Source organism: Salmo salar, chromosome ssa05 (genome assembly GCF_905237065.1).
Source record: "Salmo salar chromosome ssa05, Ssal_v3.1, whole genome shotgun sequence".
NCBI classification, from domain to species: Eukaryota; Metazoa; Chordata; class Actinopteri; order Salmoniformes; family Salmonidae; genus Salmo; species Salmo salar.
Window position 1 is genome coordinate 11822584 of NC_059446.1, and position 14974 is coordinate 11837557.

General features: G+C 45.2%; 2 protein-coding genes across 2 annotated transcripts; one reads left to right on the plus strand and one right to left on the minus strand.

Moving 5' to 3' along the window:
• Positions 1–1673: 1673 nt before the first annotated feature.
• On the minus strand, positions 1674–8207 carry LOC106604248 (sterol-4-alpha-carboxylate 3-dehydrogenase, decarboxylating). The gene is made up of 8 exons (XM_014198714.2): positions 8108–8207; positions 7869–7927; positions 7556–7717; positions 7246–7392; positions 6916–7044; positions 6150–6292; positions 5722–5824; positions 1674–2798 (listed from the first exon to the last, which is right to left on the minus strand). Exons 2-8 carry the CDS (start codon positions 7887–7889, stop codon positions 2466–2468), a joined length of 1038 nt encoding a protein of 345 aa, XP_014054189.1. The 5' UTR covers positions 7890–7927; positions 8108–8207; the 3' UTR covers positions 1674–2465.
• A 381-nt stretch (positions 8208–8588) lies between these two features.
• Positions 8589–14379, plus strand: LOC106604249 (caltractin). The gene is made up of 5 exons (XM_014198715.2): positions 8589–8917; positions 9497–9658; positions 10130–10258; positions 12866–13003; positions 14006–14379. The coding sequence occupies exons 1-5, from the start codon at positions 8915–8917 to the stop codon at positions 14093–14095; spliced, it is 522 nt and encodes a 173-aa protein (XP_014054190.1). The 5' UTR covers positions 8589–8914; the 3' UTR covers positions 14096–14379.
• The last annotated feature ends 595 nt before the right edge of the window (positions 14380–14974 follow it).

Genomic DNA, 14974 nt, shown 5'->3' on the forward strand with positions numbered 1-14974 from the left:
ACTGCTTATTCCCCTCTCTTTTATCACATACCTGAGATCCAGGTGAGGAGGAACATAGTTGGCATAGCCAGTAGCAGCGCAGAGCATGAACCAAACACACACACAGACACACAGACACATAGACACACAGACACACAGACACAGACACACAGACACACAGACACACAGACACACAGACGCATAGACACACAGACACAGACACACAGACACATAGACACAGACACAGACACACAGACACATAGACACACAGACACACAGACACAGACACAGACACACAGACACAGACATTGGCTCCTATAAAACTGTTTCTCTCATGCTTACTGGACAGGGAGACATCATCAGAAAGAGACAGAGACATCAACAAATCTGAGAACAGTGACTGTAGATATTCTCTGACAATTGGGTCACACTTTAAAGCCTAAGTGTTTCACAAACACCAGGACTGCTATTTGCTTTGTAATGTTACGAGTTGAATAAGCCTCTCTATTTCTCTTCCAAACTAGAGGTAATTATGATGTAGCCCCATTAAAACATGGCTCATCTTGATAAGGTGTGTTTAAGGTGTTGTAAGACAGACCTGGGTAACACTGTCAGTCGGCTGACCAATGAATAGTTAAACCATTGGACCATGAGGTGTAGATGTAGGCAGAACAGGGAGTTAGCTCACAGATGAGTGTGTGTGTGTGTGTGTGTGTGTGTGCTGGTGGTGTGTACAATCAGAACACCAGCGTCCTCCAACATCTACCATCTGCTCCAAAGCACAGTTGTCAATAGCAACATAATAAATGAACACGGTTGTCAATAGCAACATAATAAATTAACACAGTTGTCAATAGCAACATAATAGATTAACTCTCAAAATGAATGTCCACACGAGATAGTGTTTACAGTACACAACCCTACCCCTATTTAGCTACAGAAACAATCCCAGACATACATTCACCCAGCCTTATTCAAATGGAATAGGGTGGAGACTTGGGAGGGATGTTAATTTACACATGAATGTCTCTTTACTCAGTCATACAGGTTTACTATAGTAGAGAGTGTAAGGATGAGGAAACGGCTTGGTTTTAGTGCCAACGTTTCACTTCAGCTCATAGTCAGTGTAAACTGTGAAGTCTATTGTACCCGCTTGCTCTTTTCTCAACCCCGTCTCTCTCTCCTACACTCTGGGGGCCAACCCCGTGTCTCTCTCCTACACCCTGGGGGCTAAACCAGTTGAACAGATAAGTTTATCAGCACTGAATCTCACCATGGCTCATTATTCTAGAAGGAATGTCAGGTATTTCAACCTAAACCCCGCCCTCCGTCTCCTCCTCCCGCCCTCTCTCTCCCCCGCCCTTTAACTGATATCACAACTGAACCCCCCCACTCCCACGCCCTGCCTCACACCTAAACCACACTGTGATCAGCTTTAATAAGTGATACATGTGAAGATGTGTTTATGAGAGGAAGTCATTGAGCCAGTAAGACAGCTGGAATGTAGAAAAGGGTAGGATGACAGAGAGAGAAGTGGCCCATCCCTTTCTCTGTTCTGTGACATGCATTGAAATACAGTTGGTCTTGGTCTTAAAATGTACATCATAGTAACATTAATCCTGTGACATTGGCTTTGGAAAAACAAAGGGTGGTGGGTGCCTGAGTTATGGTGGATAGATACAAACAGCCAACTATTTTCTAATGAGGGTGATCAAACTTTATTATATGTTGACAATTTTGGTTCATATACAAACATCCTATGTTAGCGTTTTAATAAACTGTACAATGTTTAGATTAAGGGAATGTAAGGCATGACATATTTTATTTGAAATGAACAAACTGCATGATGGCTTGTGATTTGTATAAGAGAATAGAAACAAGATGGCTGTAGAGGGAAAACAGTCACAGTAAATGCATCATCGCTCATGCATCAAAATGAGTGCTCATGAATAATGGAAAGAGGAAGTGCTGGAAACACCATGTTAGACTGTGTATCCACATTGAGAATGAATGTGTGCTGCTCTCTATTGGTGAAGAGAGGTACTGAAGCCAGGCAGAAATGGAGTACTGACTGTCCTAGGAAAGGTGAGAGTTCACAGATCCTCATATAGGTCCACAGACATGAGAGAGCGCACTCATTTCAAAGGCTTATACCCCTAGTTAGTATCACGGGCACACAAATATATCAGAGTTCGAAAAGAAAACGTTTTTTACCTCAAGAACAAGACTTAAGACACTGGTGAGAGTATGAAAAAGTCCGTCCCTTCGGGTTGAATCTTAACTTGATAACTGTACACATAACTCACAGCTTAAAATGTTTTTCTCCCATTGACAGCAGTGATTAATGTGCTTAGATCTCAGGTTAGGACTCAGCCGTGAGGATCCATACCACTAGCCTGGAATCCAAACTGATATGATCCATTTCACCATTGTGTCACAGAGCATACGAGTTTGGTTTCCAGGCTACCATATTGCAGGCATAGCCATCAGGCTCCATGTCGTAGATGAGGATAGCTCTCCACCGTGCGTCTGATCCCATCCTTTAGACTGACCACAGGCTTGTACCCCATGTCCTGCTTGGCTCTGGAGCAGCTGTAGAAGTGGTGTGTACCTGCCAGAGCCACCCTCATGGGGGTGAAGGTGGGTTTGAAGGCCACTAGGGGGCTTAGTAACAGAGACAGCAGCCACAGCAGCAGAGCCAGCCCGTAGACCAGTGTGTAGGGAAGGTGGTAGCGCGGAGCAGCGTAGCCCAGACCTACTAGAATATCTGACATGAAGTCCCAGAACCGGACAGGCTCATCATTGGTGATGTGGTACGCCTGGAGGGAGGAAGGGGGAGATGAGAAACACCAGTCAATACGGATTGAGAAAAATGTTGACAGAGTTAGAGGAAGACATTTCATTGGTTAGAACCCAATATTGTCCACCAGTTGGCTCTTTTCGTTTTTGGAACCGTCTCGTTTCACAGCGCCTCAGAAAGGGACTTGAATGGAGAGGGAAGAAAATCCAGTGGGAGTTTATTGGCTGATCTCTTAGTCCATCAACATCTAGCACAGGAATGGGCAACTTCGATAGGTGTAGGGCCACAACAAATCAGAACTCATCATGAGGGACCTGCCACTGCTCGTGGGCCTGCTGTTGCACGTGGGCCTGCTGTTGCTCGTGGGCCTGCGTACTATATGATATCGGAGTCAGACTGCCTAACAAAATCAAATGGGGGCCTAACCCGGCCCGTAATTCAAACATGATGAAAAGTTTAGATAGCTGGTCGCTAAACTAACCTAGCAAAGTAACAACAACACAAATGTTAGCTGACATAAGAACAGCAGTAGAACAACCAAATTTCCAAATTGCACTTTCTAACTTGCAACAGTAAGTTGAGACACCGACTGAGTTCCCCAAAAAACTTGCCCATCCCTGATATAGCATAACCTTTAGAACCTCCACTCTACATTTGTGAATATCAAAGTCCAAGCAGCACAAGTGACTTAATGTAGGCTAAACAAGGAAGTGAGTTGGGGAAATTGGAAAGTATGCATCTCCCGAGTGGCACAGCAGTGCTAGAGGTGTCACTACAGACCCTGGATCAGCAGTCTAATGCACTGCATCTCAGTGCTAGAGGTGTCACTACAGACCCTGGATCAGCGGTCTAAGGCTCTGCATCTCAGTGCTAGAGGCGTCACTACAGAACCTGGTTCAGCAGTCTAAGGCAGTGCATCTCAGTGCTAGAGGCATCACTACAGACACCCTGGTTCGAATCCAGACTATCACGACCGGCCGTGATTGGGAGTCCCATAGGGCGGCGCACAATTGGCCCAAAGTCGTCCAGGGTAAGCCATTATTGTAAATAAGAATTTGTTCTTAACCGACTTGCCTAGCTAAATAAAAAGGTTAAATAAAAAATAAAAACTAGTTTTCACATATAAAAACTTTATATGCCCAAACTTAGAATCAATTGAGCTTCCCAAAAATAACACTAACCCCAAAATAATATGGCCGCTGTGATGGAACACTCATTTTAACTGACGATTTGTCTTTTTTAGGTCCCATCTAATTCAGCTGTAGCAGGCTCTCTCCCGCCTCCATTTTAACCCACGCCCCTTTCAAGTACCACTTTGTTGCACAGTATTTCCAGCCTCTATATCAGGAGCTTGGCACTATAAAAAGGTTCAATCTGCATTTTTGGTGAAATTGAGTAATTGACATAGCCTTGTTCTGTTTAATGTTCTCTACACACACACACATACATATTACTCTAAATACCCCAACTCGGGTTGTTAAGTTGAAAAGAATAGAAGATCAAATTTCCAATGAGGGTTGGAACTTTAAAGCCAATTATCTCAGAATCATCTTTTAGCAGAACCTTTGTTCCCATATTCAGAGCTTGGGGACAATGTTAATTTCAACCAACGTTCCCTCAAAAACAAAATGTCACCACCGAGCAAATTTAAGGTCTGCTGAGAGCAAACTTGAAGGTTGTGAAATTCTGTGCAACTTTCGACACGCGTTTACTGTGAACACTGAAGCTGTACTTGTTTTAAGTTACAGTTAACAGTGGTCAAGTAGGCTACTGTGGCTATATGATCATAATGTAGTTCTACCAGAGTGGCCTTCCATCAAAAACAATGGAGAAAAAATGCATCCCAGAACATTTGAATATGGAAATATCTGTTCTATCATTCAACCTACAGTAGCAGCCAATGTGTGGTGTTCAATGTTGGCCTACATTCCATGAGACTAAAAAATGACATGCAGGGCTTGACATTAACCTGTTTATCCACTTGTCCTTCAGACATTGAGGTGACGGAAAATGTGTTGATTGATGCAAGAAACCACTTCACAACATAAAAACATTAATCCCATTGCATTATTACAGAAAATCAGACAAATTATACTACCCTCTGCCTGTTGGCTACTTAACTTATTCAAGACCATCTCAAAATACAACACTTCCCCTTTAAGACATTAAACAGCTGTGTGTCTGTGTGTCTATGACTCCTTTTCAAAGATGGCTAGAAATGCACATTTTGTGCTCTTGTAGGACGCAACCACTCCCCCATTGCTGACTAGAAATTAACTATAACTGGGCTAATAACTCACTAACTAGCAAAGGATATTAACAAATGCACACATGGCTACATGCAACTCTCGCTTTGAGCTCAAAACATGTGCATCTACTCATGATGCTCATCCTGTAAACACAGTCCAGTTCAAAGTGAAGGGCACAGATCCATATGTCAATGGCTATTTGCATATAGGCCTAATGCAGTGCTGATTGGTTATGGCGCACCGGTCGGTGTAGAGTACGGCCTGACGCGTGCCTGTCAATGCAATAGAATCATTCTCCAACGCGCTCTACATACAAGAAAATCTCTTGCATATAAAGTCTTGCATAGTATGTTGCATTGAAAGCGGCTAATTTTGTTATTGATTCGATAACAATTCCCACAGTAAAGAGAAACATTGACTGTGTTAACTCAAGGGGAAAACTCAAGAAAGGTGAGTGAAGTACAATCTCGTGCTTCTCTGCAAGGGCGGATATTTCTTCTGTGCAGCAGTCCGATTGAGAGCTGCGCGCCCAGTTTAGAGAGAACATTGGTTAGAACCCAACAAATATTTTGCCAGTGCGAAAGGCATCTCTTTCTTCAAACACACTACAGTTGACCCCATTGGTCATCATCACACAGTTGTACAGTGCAGGCAGGTCTACTGTATGAGCTAGAACATAAAGAGGGTTCCTACCTTGCCACAGATAGGAGACTCTGGCCTCAGACTCTCAGCTGCCAGGATGAGTCCATGAACCACATTGTCCACAAAGGTGAAATCCACCAGGTTAGAACCATCACTACAGAGACAGAGAAGACATAGTTGGCAGAGAGAGAGACAACAAGGGCAGCGCCATACGGGGCGGCAGGTAGCCTAGTGGTTAGAGCGTTGGGACAGTAACCGAAAGGTTGCAAGATCGAATCCCCAAGCTGACAAGGTAAAAATCTGTCGTTCAGTCCCTGAACAAGGCAGTTAACCCACTGTTCCTAGGCCGTCATTGAAAATAAGAATTTGTTCTTAACTGACTTGCCGAGTTAAATAAAAAAATAAAAATATCCATAAAACATTAACTTTGGTCAATCCCACTATGTCTAGTGAAGATGTTACATTCCTGTACGACTGACCCGATGATGAACTTCATCTTGCCCCTGCGTGCCGTGTCGACCAGGATGGGCACCAGCTGGGGGTCCCGGGGGCCGAATATACCGTGAGGTCGAATGGCCACCGTCAGGAGACCCTTCTCTTTGTCACAGGCCTTCAGAACCAGCTGAGACACCACAGAGACAAGATGGAGATAGAAGAGAACATTACTTATTTAATAATGTGCAGCTGATGTGGAGTATGTTACACGTCTACATGAGTATGTTACATGTCTACATGAGTATGTTACATGTCTACATGAGTATGTTACATGTCTACATGAGTATGTTACATGTCTGGATAGGGCAGCATCAGTGTCTAAATGTGTAGACAAGTTCTCCCCCCTAGCAATGCTCTGGTACCATTAACATAACTATGATAAGGCTATTCTACAAAATAAACAAGCGGCCTCGCCTTCTATCTCGGTCTGTGTGTAGCAGTGTCCTCGCCTTCTCCTGTTCTATCTCGGTCTGTGTGTAGCAGTGTCCTCGCCTTCTCCTGTTCTATCTCGGTCTGTGTGTAGCAGTGTCCTCGCCTTCTCCTGTTCTATCTCGGTCTGTGTGTAGCAGTGTCCTCGCCTTCTCCTGTTCTATCTCGGTCTGTGTGTAGCAGTGTCCTCGCCTTCTCCTGTTCTATCTCGGTCTGTGTGTAGCAGTGTCCTCGCCTTCTCCTGTTCTATCTCGGTCTGTGTGTAGCAGTGTCCTCACCTTCTCCTGTTCTATCTTGGTCTGTGTGTAGCAGTGTCCTCACCTTCTCCTGTTCTATCTTGGTCTGTGTGTAGTAGTCGATGGGCTTCTTGGCGTAGGGAAGGTCTTCTCTCCCATCCTTGATGTCTGTTCCTTCAAACACCACACTGGCACTGCTTGTCAGTACCACTTTCTATAGTAGACAGGCAGAAAAACACCTTAACTGTTAGTCCCCTATACTGACCATCTATCCACTAGATCAGTAATTACATTCAATTATGGAGAATGTACAAGTATTTTAACAGAGCATTTCTTTCATTGAATTTAGTTTGTCTTTGTAACATATTGTATGACAGACCTATCTGTTTAATAGTAACCCTATACTGCCCCCTACCTGTACTCCAGCCTCAGTGCAGGCCTGTAGGACAGCCTGTGTCCCCTGGATGTTGACTCTCTGGAACAGAGCCTTGTCATCACTGGCTGGGGCTGGAGAGGCACAGTGGAACACCAGGGAGACACCTTGGAGGGCTTTTAGTAGAGCCTGGGACAGGGCCACACACGATGATGTCCAGATGTAGACACACACAGACAAACACCAGCCTAACATGTACACATGAGGCACAAAGGCCATAGACCATAAGAAGGTCATATACCTGGCCCCAACCAGCTCAGTGCACAGACCCTTCACAGACAGACAGACTCACCTGTTTGTCACAGAGGTCTCCCTGGTGGAAGGTGACTCCTGGTAGTTCGTAGCTCTGTCTGATGTCAAACACCGACACAGTGTAGCCTTTATCCAACAGCTTCTCTACCAGGTGTCTACCCAGGAACCCAGAGCCTCCTATCACTGCACACCTCTTACTGCTCTGTAGCGGATACAGCGACAACATTCAGTAAAGACAGACTATGATACAATCAAACGGACACACGAGACATATGAAAAGAACCAATAAATAGCCTGAACATGTGGCATATAGCTCAGAGCTTGATATGTTCTTCAAACTACCGCGCACTCACCGGTCGTATGCGCGTGGCCATGGCAAACTGCAGGAGCGTCGTCGGTGTTGGAAAACAAACTGACAGAGAAATTGGAGTATTTGGTTAAAGTTCCCTCGTTCGAAAACAGTTTGACAAGATCATATCACACGGACAATTGAATCATGTTGAAGACTACAAGCAAACACCTTTAGGCTATTTCAGGACAAGTTTACAATATAAAGACACTGTAATATGCTATGAAATGTTTATCCGTTCACCTGTTCAATCTGTTTTGCAACAGTATAAATCGACCAGCGCACAATTAATAAACCGAGTATGAGCTGAGCCCGAGAGGCGCTCTAGTTGGGTAGACGGGAGGCTGGGCGTAAAGGTGACAGACTCGAACAGCCAATGCAGTGGAGCCTACGTAAAAGAACGCCACTGCTCTGACCAACCGGGACACATCCACAGTGAGACCACACCCACAGTGGGTAGCTGTAGAAGTGTCAACGCCCCTAAATCTGATCCTGTATCCGTCGTTATATTTCCTATACATACATTGGCGCACGGAGAACAGATTCTGGATCAGAGCTCCAACGATTAATCCAGCCAATTGTCATATAGAGTTTTATACCACATGTCATCAACAACCAATAATCTTCTCGCCCGACTAGATGCACTCGATTTAGCTTGCTCGGGACGTTCATACGGATTGTTTCAATTCTGAATGTGCCATTTTGTATACCCGGCGTGTAGAAGGAGATAAATCGAGTGCGCATTCACGGGCACAGATCAAAATTATCATAGCACAGACTGAACACTGCGCTCATTGACTGGAAATCTACATTTTATTTACTTAATTTATTATCCCCAAATTATATTAATCCTATTATAACATTGTGATATAATAACTGCATATCTGTTATTGCAGCCCCTGTAATAAACGGTTCGATTTTCTGTCTATGAGCTCATCCCTGCCTAGATGATAGGAGGAGAGAGAGGAGGGACGTAAACATATTAGACAGAGCACTCTTCAGTAAATCTACTGTTCTCTTGTAGTCTGTCTTCGCGAGTGATCATCTGAAATGGTGAGTAGGCTAATGCTGGAGCGCAATTAACGGTTTTGCAGTTCTGTTTTGACGCTCCTTGTGCTTCTGCTACAAATGACAAAAGGCCTCGCTACGCTGAGGCTACCACAACCTGTATTAATTAACCCTATCTGGCTGTGCTATAGGAATACTAGACTTGCTTATTACTCAATGGAAGCACGTGCATATTATCTGAAAGGGTTAATAATGGGATGTGAATAATCAGAATGAAAAAAGTAGTGATGCATATTTTTCCATGTCTACGCTAGCCTTCTGTTGCCAGCTATAGTGACAGTCATGTTTTATTTATTATTACTTAAATTATCGCCCTATTTATGGCATGTTTCCCCTAGCCTATCTGACTTTACATTGAAATGGCCTTTTGCAGATACAAGATGACTTGTCAATACATATCAATTGAAATCACACCCTTCTAAGGCTTACCCCTTCTCTTCAACTCCTGGCTACATCTCAATAATTGAACCTAGCTGGACTGAAGGAGATTAGACAAGGAATCTACTTGAGACCATTGAGATACGCCCATCAAGCCTTAATGTGTTTCCTTGTTGCCATCGCTAGGCAACCAGTGTAAAGAGGCCGTCCCTGGGTCCGGTCCCTCCCCCCAGGAAGAAGTCCAACCCCAAGACGGAGCTCACTGAGGAGCTGAAACAGGAGATCAGAGAGGCCTTTGAACTGTTCGACACCGACGCCTCTGGATACATCGATGTCAAGGAGCTAAAGGTCAGGGGTCAGAGGTTCAGGGTTAGGGGTTATGCACAGGGACAATGTTTGTGTAACATGATGTACTACAGTACCCATAATACAGTGTCGGGTGACAAAGATGGTCCTGGGGAGCCACAGGGTGCTTTTGTTCCAACTCAACACACCTGGTTTTAGCCCATCTGTTTTTATCTCTCTCAATTCAATTCAAGGGTTTTATTGGCATGGGAAACATATGATAACATTGCCAAAGCAAGTGAAGTAGATTATAAACAAATGTGAAATAAACAATACAAATGAACAGTAAACATTACACTCACAGAAGTTCCAAAATAATAAAGACATTTCAAAAGTCATTATGTCTATATACAGTGTTGTAATGATGTGCAAATAGTTAAAGTATAACAGGGAAAATAAATAAACATAAATATGGGTTGTATTTACAGTGGTGTTTGTTCTTCTCTCTCTGTCTCTCTCTCTCTCTCTCTCTAGGTTGCTATGAGGGCGCTGGGGTTTGAGCCGAAGAAAGAGGAGATTAAGAGGATGATAACGGAGGTGGATAAGGACGAAACAGGAAAGATCTCCTTCTCTGATTTCCTCACCGTCATGACTCAGAAGATGGTAAGAAAAACAACATAGTGAATAAATCATATTTATTTTTTTGTCATAAATCATTTACTGTCAAGAACAAACACTCAGTGTTTGTAACATTGTAAGCTATGAAAATAAATAGAGTCCCACACTCTACAGGTAAACCAGCGTTTTGGCATCACTGTGCCTTCTTCAGGGTGATGTCATAAATACTACAACCAGGTTATGTAGACAAACTGTGCAATTAGTTCAACCAATGACAATAGTGAGGGGTGTGTCATAATTATTAGGGTGATTGGAATAAATTGAGTGAAAAGTTTAAAAGACAATAGTTTACAGCATGTTGAATATATTAGGCTATTGTTATCATAAGGCAACATAAATAGATATTGTACATAATATTAGCATCAACATACATTATTGTTTAATTTAATTTCACATATATATTTGTTTTCAATTTAATATCATTTTTGTTCCATGTAATCTTTTGGTTTAACCATAATGCACAATGAGCATCATCAATAGGGGGAACATATTGCGTGTGCGCTGATAAGCTGTATAAATAATATATTCATTTGTGACAGGAGTTGTACATTTTAGTTCCCAACTACAGTGAATTTGGAAAGTATTCAGACCCCTTGACTTTTACAGCCTTATTCTAAAATGGATCAAATCAAAAATTTCCCCTCAATCTACACGCAATACCCCATAATGACATCACAATACCTCATCATGACATCACAATACCCCATCATGACATCACAATACCCCCCTAAATACAAAGCAAAAACTGGTTTTAAGAATAAATAAAAAAACTGAAATACCTTATTTACATAATTATTCAGATCCTTTGCTATGAGACTTGAAATTGAGCTCAGGTGCATCCTGTTTCCATTGATCATCCTTGAGATGTTTCTACAACTTGATTGGAGTTCACCTGTGGTAAATTCAATTGATTAGACATTATTTGGAAAGGCACACACCTGTCTATATTTACATTACATTTAAGTCATTTAGCAGACGCTCTTATCCAGAGCGACTTACAAATTGGTGCATTCACCTTATGATATCCAGTGGAACAACCACTTTACAATAGTGCATCTAAATATTTTAAGGGGGGGGGGTTAGAAGGATTACTTTATCCTATCCTAGGTATTCCTTAAAGAGGTGGGGTTTCAGGTGTCTCCGGAAGGTGATGATTGACTCCGCTGTCCTGGCGTCGTGAGGGAGCTTGTTCCACCATTGGGGTGCCAGAGCAGCGAACAGTATATATAAGGTCCCACTGTTGACAGTGCATGTCAGAGAAAAAAACATGAGGTAGAAGGAATTGTCCATAGAGCTCAGAGACAGGATTGTGTCGAGGCACAGTTCTGTGGAAGGGGACCAAACAATTTCTGCAGCATTGACGGTCCCAAAGAACACAGTGGCCTCCATCATGGCCTCCATCATTCTTAAATGGAAGATGTTTGGAACCCCCAAGACTCTTCCTAGAACTGGCTGCCTGGCCAAACTGAGGAATTGGGGAAGAAGGACCTTGGTCAGGGAGGTGACCAAGAACCTAATGGTCACTTTGACAGAGTTCCTCTGTGGAGATGGGAAAACCTTCCAGAAGGACAACCACCTGTGCAGCACTCCAACAATGGCTTTATGGTAGAGTGGCCAGATAGAAGCCAATCCTCAGTAAAAGGCACATGACTGCCCTCATGGAGTTTGCCAAAAGGCACCAAAAGACTCTCAGACCATGAGAAACAAGATTCTCTGGTTTGAAGAAACCAAGATTGAACTCTTTGGCCTGAATGCCAAGCGTCACATCTGAAAGAAACCTGGCACCATACCTACGATGAAGCATGGTGCACCATCATGCTGTGGAGATGTTTTTCAGTGGCAGGGACTGGGAGACTAGTCAGGATTGAGGGAAAGAGGAACAGAGCAAAGTACAGAGAGATCCTTGATGTAAACCTGCTCCAGAGCGCTCAGGACCTCAGACTGGGGCAAAGATTCACCTCCCAGCAGGACAACGACCCTAAGCACACAGCCAAGACAACGTAGGAGTGGCTTCGGGACACGTCTCCAAATGTCCTTGAGTGGCCCAGCCAGAGCCCGGACTTGAACCCAGTCGAACATCTCTGGAGAGACCTGAAAATAGCTGTGCAGCAATGCTCCCCATCCAACCTGACAGAGGTTGAGAGGATCTGCAGAGAGGAATGGGAGAAACTCCCCAAATACAGATGTAACTAGCTTGTAGCGTCATACCCAAGAAGGTTTGAGGCTGTAATTGCTGCCAAAGGTGCTTCAGCAAAGTACTGAGTAAAGGGTCTGAATACTTATGTAAATGTGATAATTCCATTTTTTATTTATTTGCAAAAATGTCTAGAAACATGTTTTTGATGAGACGGGGGGGAAAACTATTTAATCCATTTTAGAATAAGGCTGTAACTTAACAAAATGTGGAAAAAGTCAAGAGGTCTGATTGCTTTCTGTGTGTGTGTGTGTGTGTGTGTGTGTGTGTGTGTGTGTGTGTGTGTGTATATATATATATATATATAGAGTGTTGTATTACGGGGTATTTTATTGATATTGTATCACCATGCATTATTGTGTTGTATTACATTGTGTTGTAACTGTCTACCAACCCAGGCTGAGAAGGATTCTAAGGAGGAGATCCTGAAAGCATTCCGTCTGTTTGATGACGATGAGACAGGGAAGATCTCCTTCAGAAACCTGAAGAGGGTCGCTAAGGAACTGGGAGAGAGCCTGACTGACGAGGAACTGCAGGTGAGGTATACACCTGGACAGCACTGTATACACACACACACACACACACACACACACACACACCTGGACAGCACCTTTGCCCCAAACCTGGAGAGCACTGTACACACAGCGTGAACATACAGGATGATATGGGTTAGGATACAAGATAGTTTTTTTAAGAGATACACTGGTCTACTGCTAAGGCTTCTGTTTAATTGTTTACTGTGAATCTGCTGTCCTCTGTTTCCTCTCCTCCCTTCCCCTGTCCCCTGTTTCCTCTCCTCCCTTCCCGTTTCCTCTCCTCCCTTCCCCTGTCCCCTGTTTCCTCTCCTCCCTTCCCCGTTTCCTCTCCTCCCTTCCCCTGTCCCCTGTTTCCTCTCCTCCCTTCCCGTTTCCTCTCCTCCCCTCCCCTGTCCCCTGTTTCCTCTCCTCCCTTCCCGTTTCCTCTCCTCCCTTCCCCTGTCCCCCGTTTCCTCTCCTCCCTCACCCTGTTTCCTCTCCTCCCTCACCCTGTTTCCTCTCCTCCCTCACCCTGTTTCCTCTCCTCCCTCACCCTGTTTCCTCTCCTCCCTCACCCTGTTTCCTCTCCTCCCTCACCCTGTTTCCTCTCCTCCCTCACCCTGTTTCCTCTCCTCCCTCACCCTGTTTCCTCTCCTCCCTTCCCCTGTTTCCTCTCCTCCCTTCCGTTTCCTCTCCTCCCTTCCCTGTTTCCTCTCCTCCCTTCCCGTTTCCTCTCCTCCCTTCCCCTGTCCCCCGTTTCCTCTCCTCCCTCACCCTGTTTCCTCTCCTCCCTCACCCTGTTTCCTCTCCTCCCTTTCTGTCCCGTTTCCTCTCCTCCTTTTCCGTCCCGTTTCCTCTCCTCTCTCATCCCCTTCCCCTGTTTCCTCTCCTCCCTCATCCCCCCTTCCCCTGTTTCCTCACCTCCCTTTCTGTCCCTCTCCCCCCTCATCCCCCCCTGTCCCGTTTCCTCTCCTCCCTTTCCATCCCTCTCCCCCTCATCCCTTCCTACCTCCACTCTTCCAGGAGATGATCGAGGAGGCAGACAGAGATGGAGACGGAGAGGTGAACCAGGGAGAGTTCCTCCGCATCATGAAGAAGACCAGCCTGTACTGAGACTGGACCAGGGTGTTGTGGGGTTGGGGACATACAGAGGAGACTGGGGGTTGGTTTTACATGTTATGTACTAGTCAAGTCATTAGTCAGTTATCCAGGCCTGTCCTAGTTTAATTAGACCACTTCCTTTCCTCGTCTCCTTCCTTATCTCCTTGCTGTCATGACCTTTCATCAGTTAGATTCTTTATAGCTCTTTTCTGTCTCTCAGTTAGAATGCCCTCCAACACCCCCCTCCTCTACCCCTAGTCACCCCCTCCTCTACCCCTAGTCACCCCTCCCCTCTAACACCCCCCTCCTCTACCCCTAGTCACCCCCTCCTCTACCCCTAGTCACCCCCTCCCCTCTAACACCCCCCTCCTCTACCCCTAGTCACCCCCTCCTCTACCCCTAGTCACCCCCCTCCCCTCTAATACCCCCCTCCTCTACCCCTAGTCACCCCCTCCCCTCTAACACCCCCCTCCTCTACCCCTAGTCACCCCCTCCCCTCTAACACCCCCCCTCCTCTACCCCTAGTCACCCCCTCCTCTACCCCTAGTCACCCCCTCCTCTACCCCTAGTCACCCCCTCCCCTCTAATACCCCCCTCCTCTACCCCTAGTCACCCCCTCCCCTCTAACACCCCCCTCCTCTACCCCTAGTCACCCCCTCCCCTCTAACACCCCCTCCTCTACCCCTAGTCACCCCCTCCTCTACCCCTAGTCACCCCCTCCTCTACCCCTAGTCACCCCCTCCCCTCTAATACCCCCCCTCCTCTACCCCTAGTCACCCCCTCCCCTCTAACACCCCCCTCCTCTACCCCTAGTCACCCCCTCCCCTCTAACACCCCCCTCCTCTACCCCTAGTCACCCCCTCCTCTACCCCTAGTCACCCCCTCCTCTAC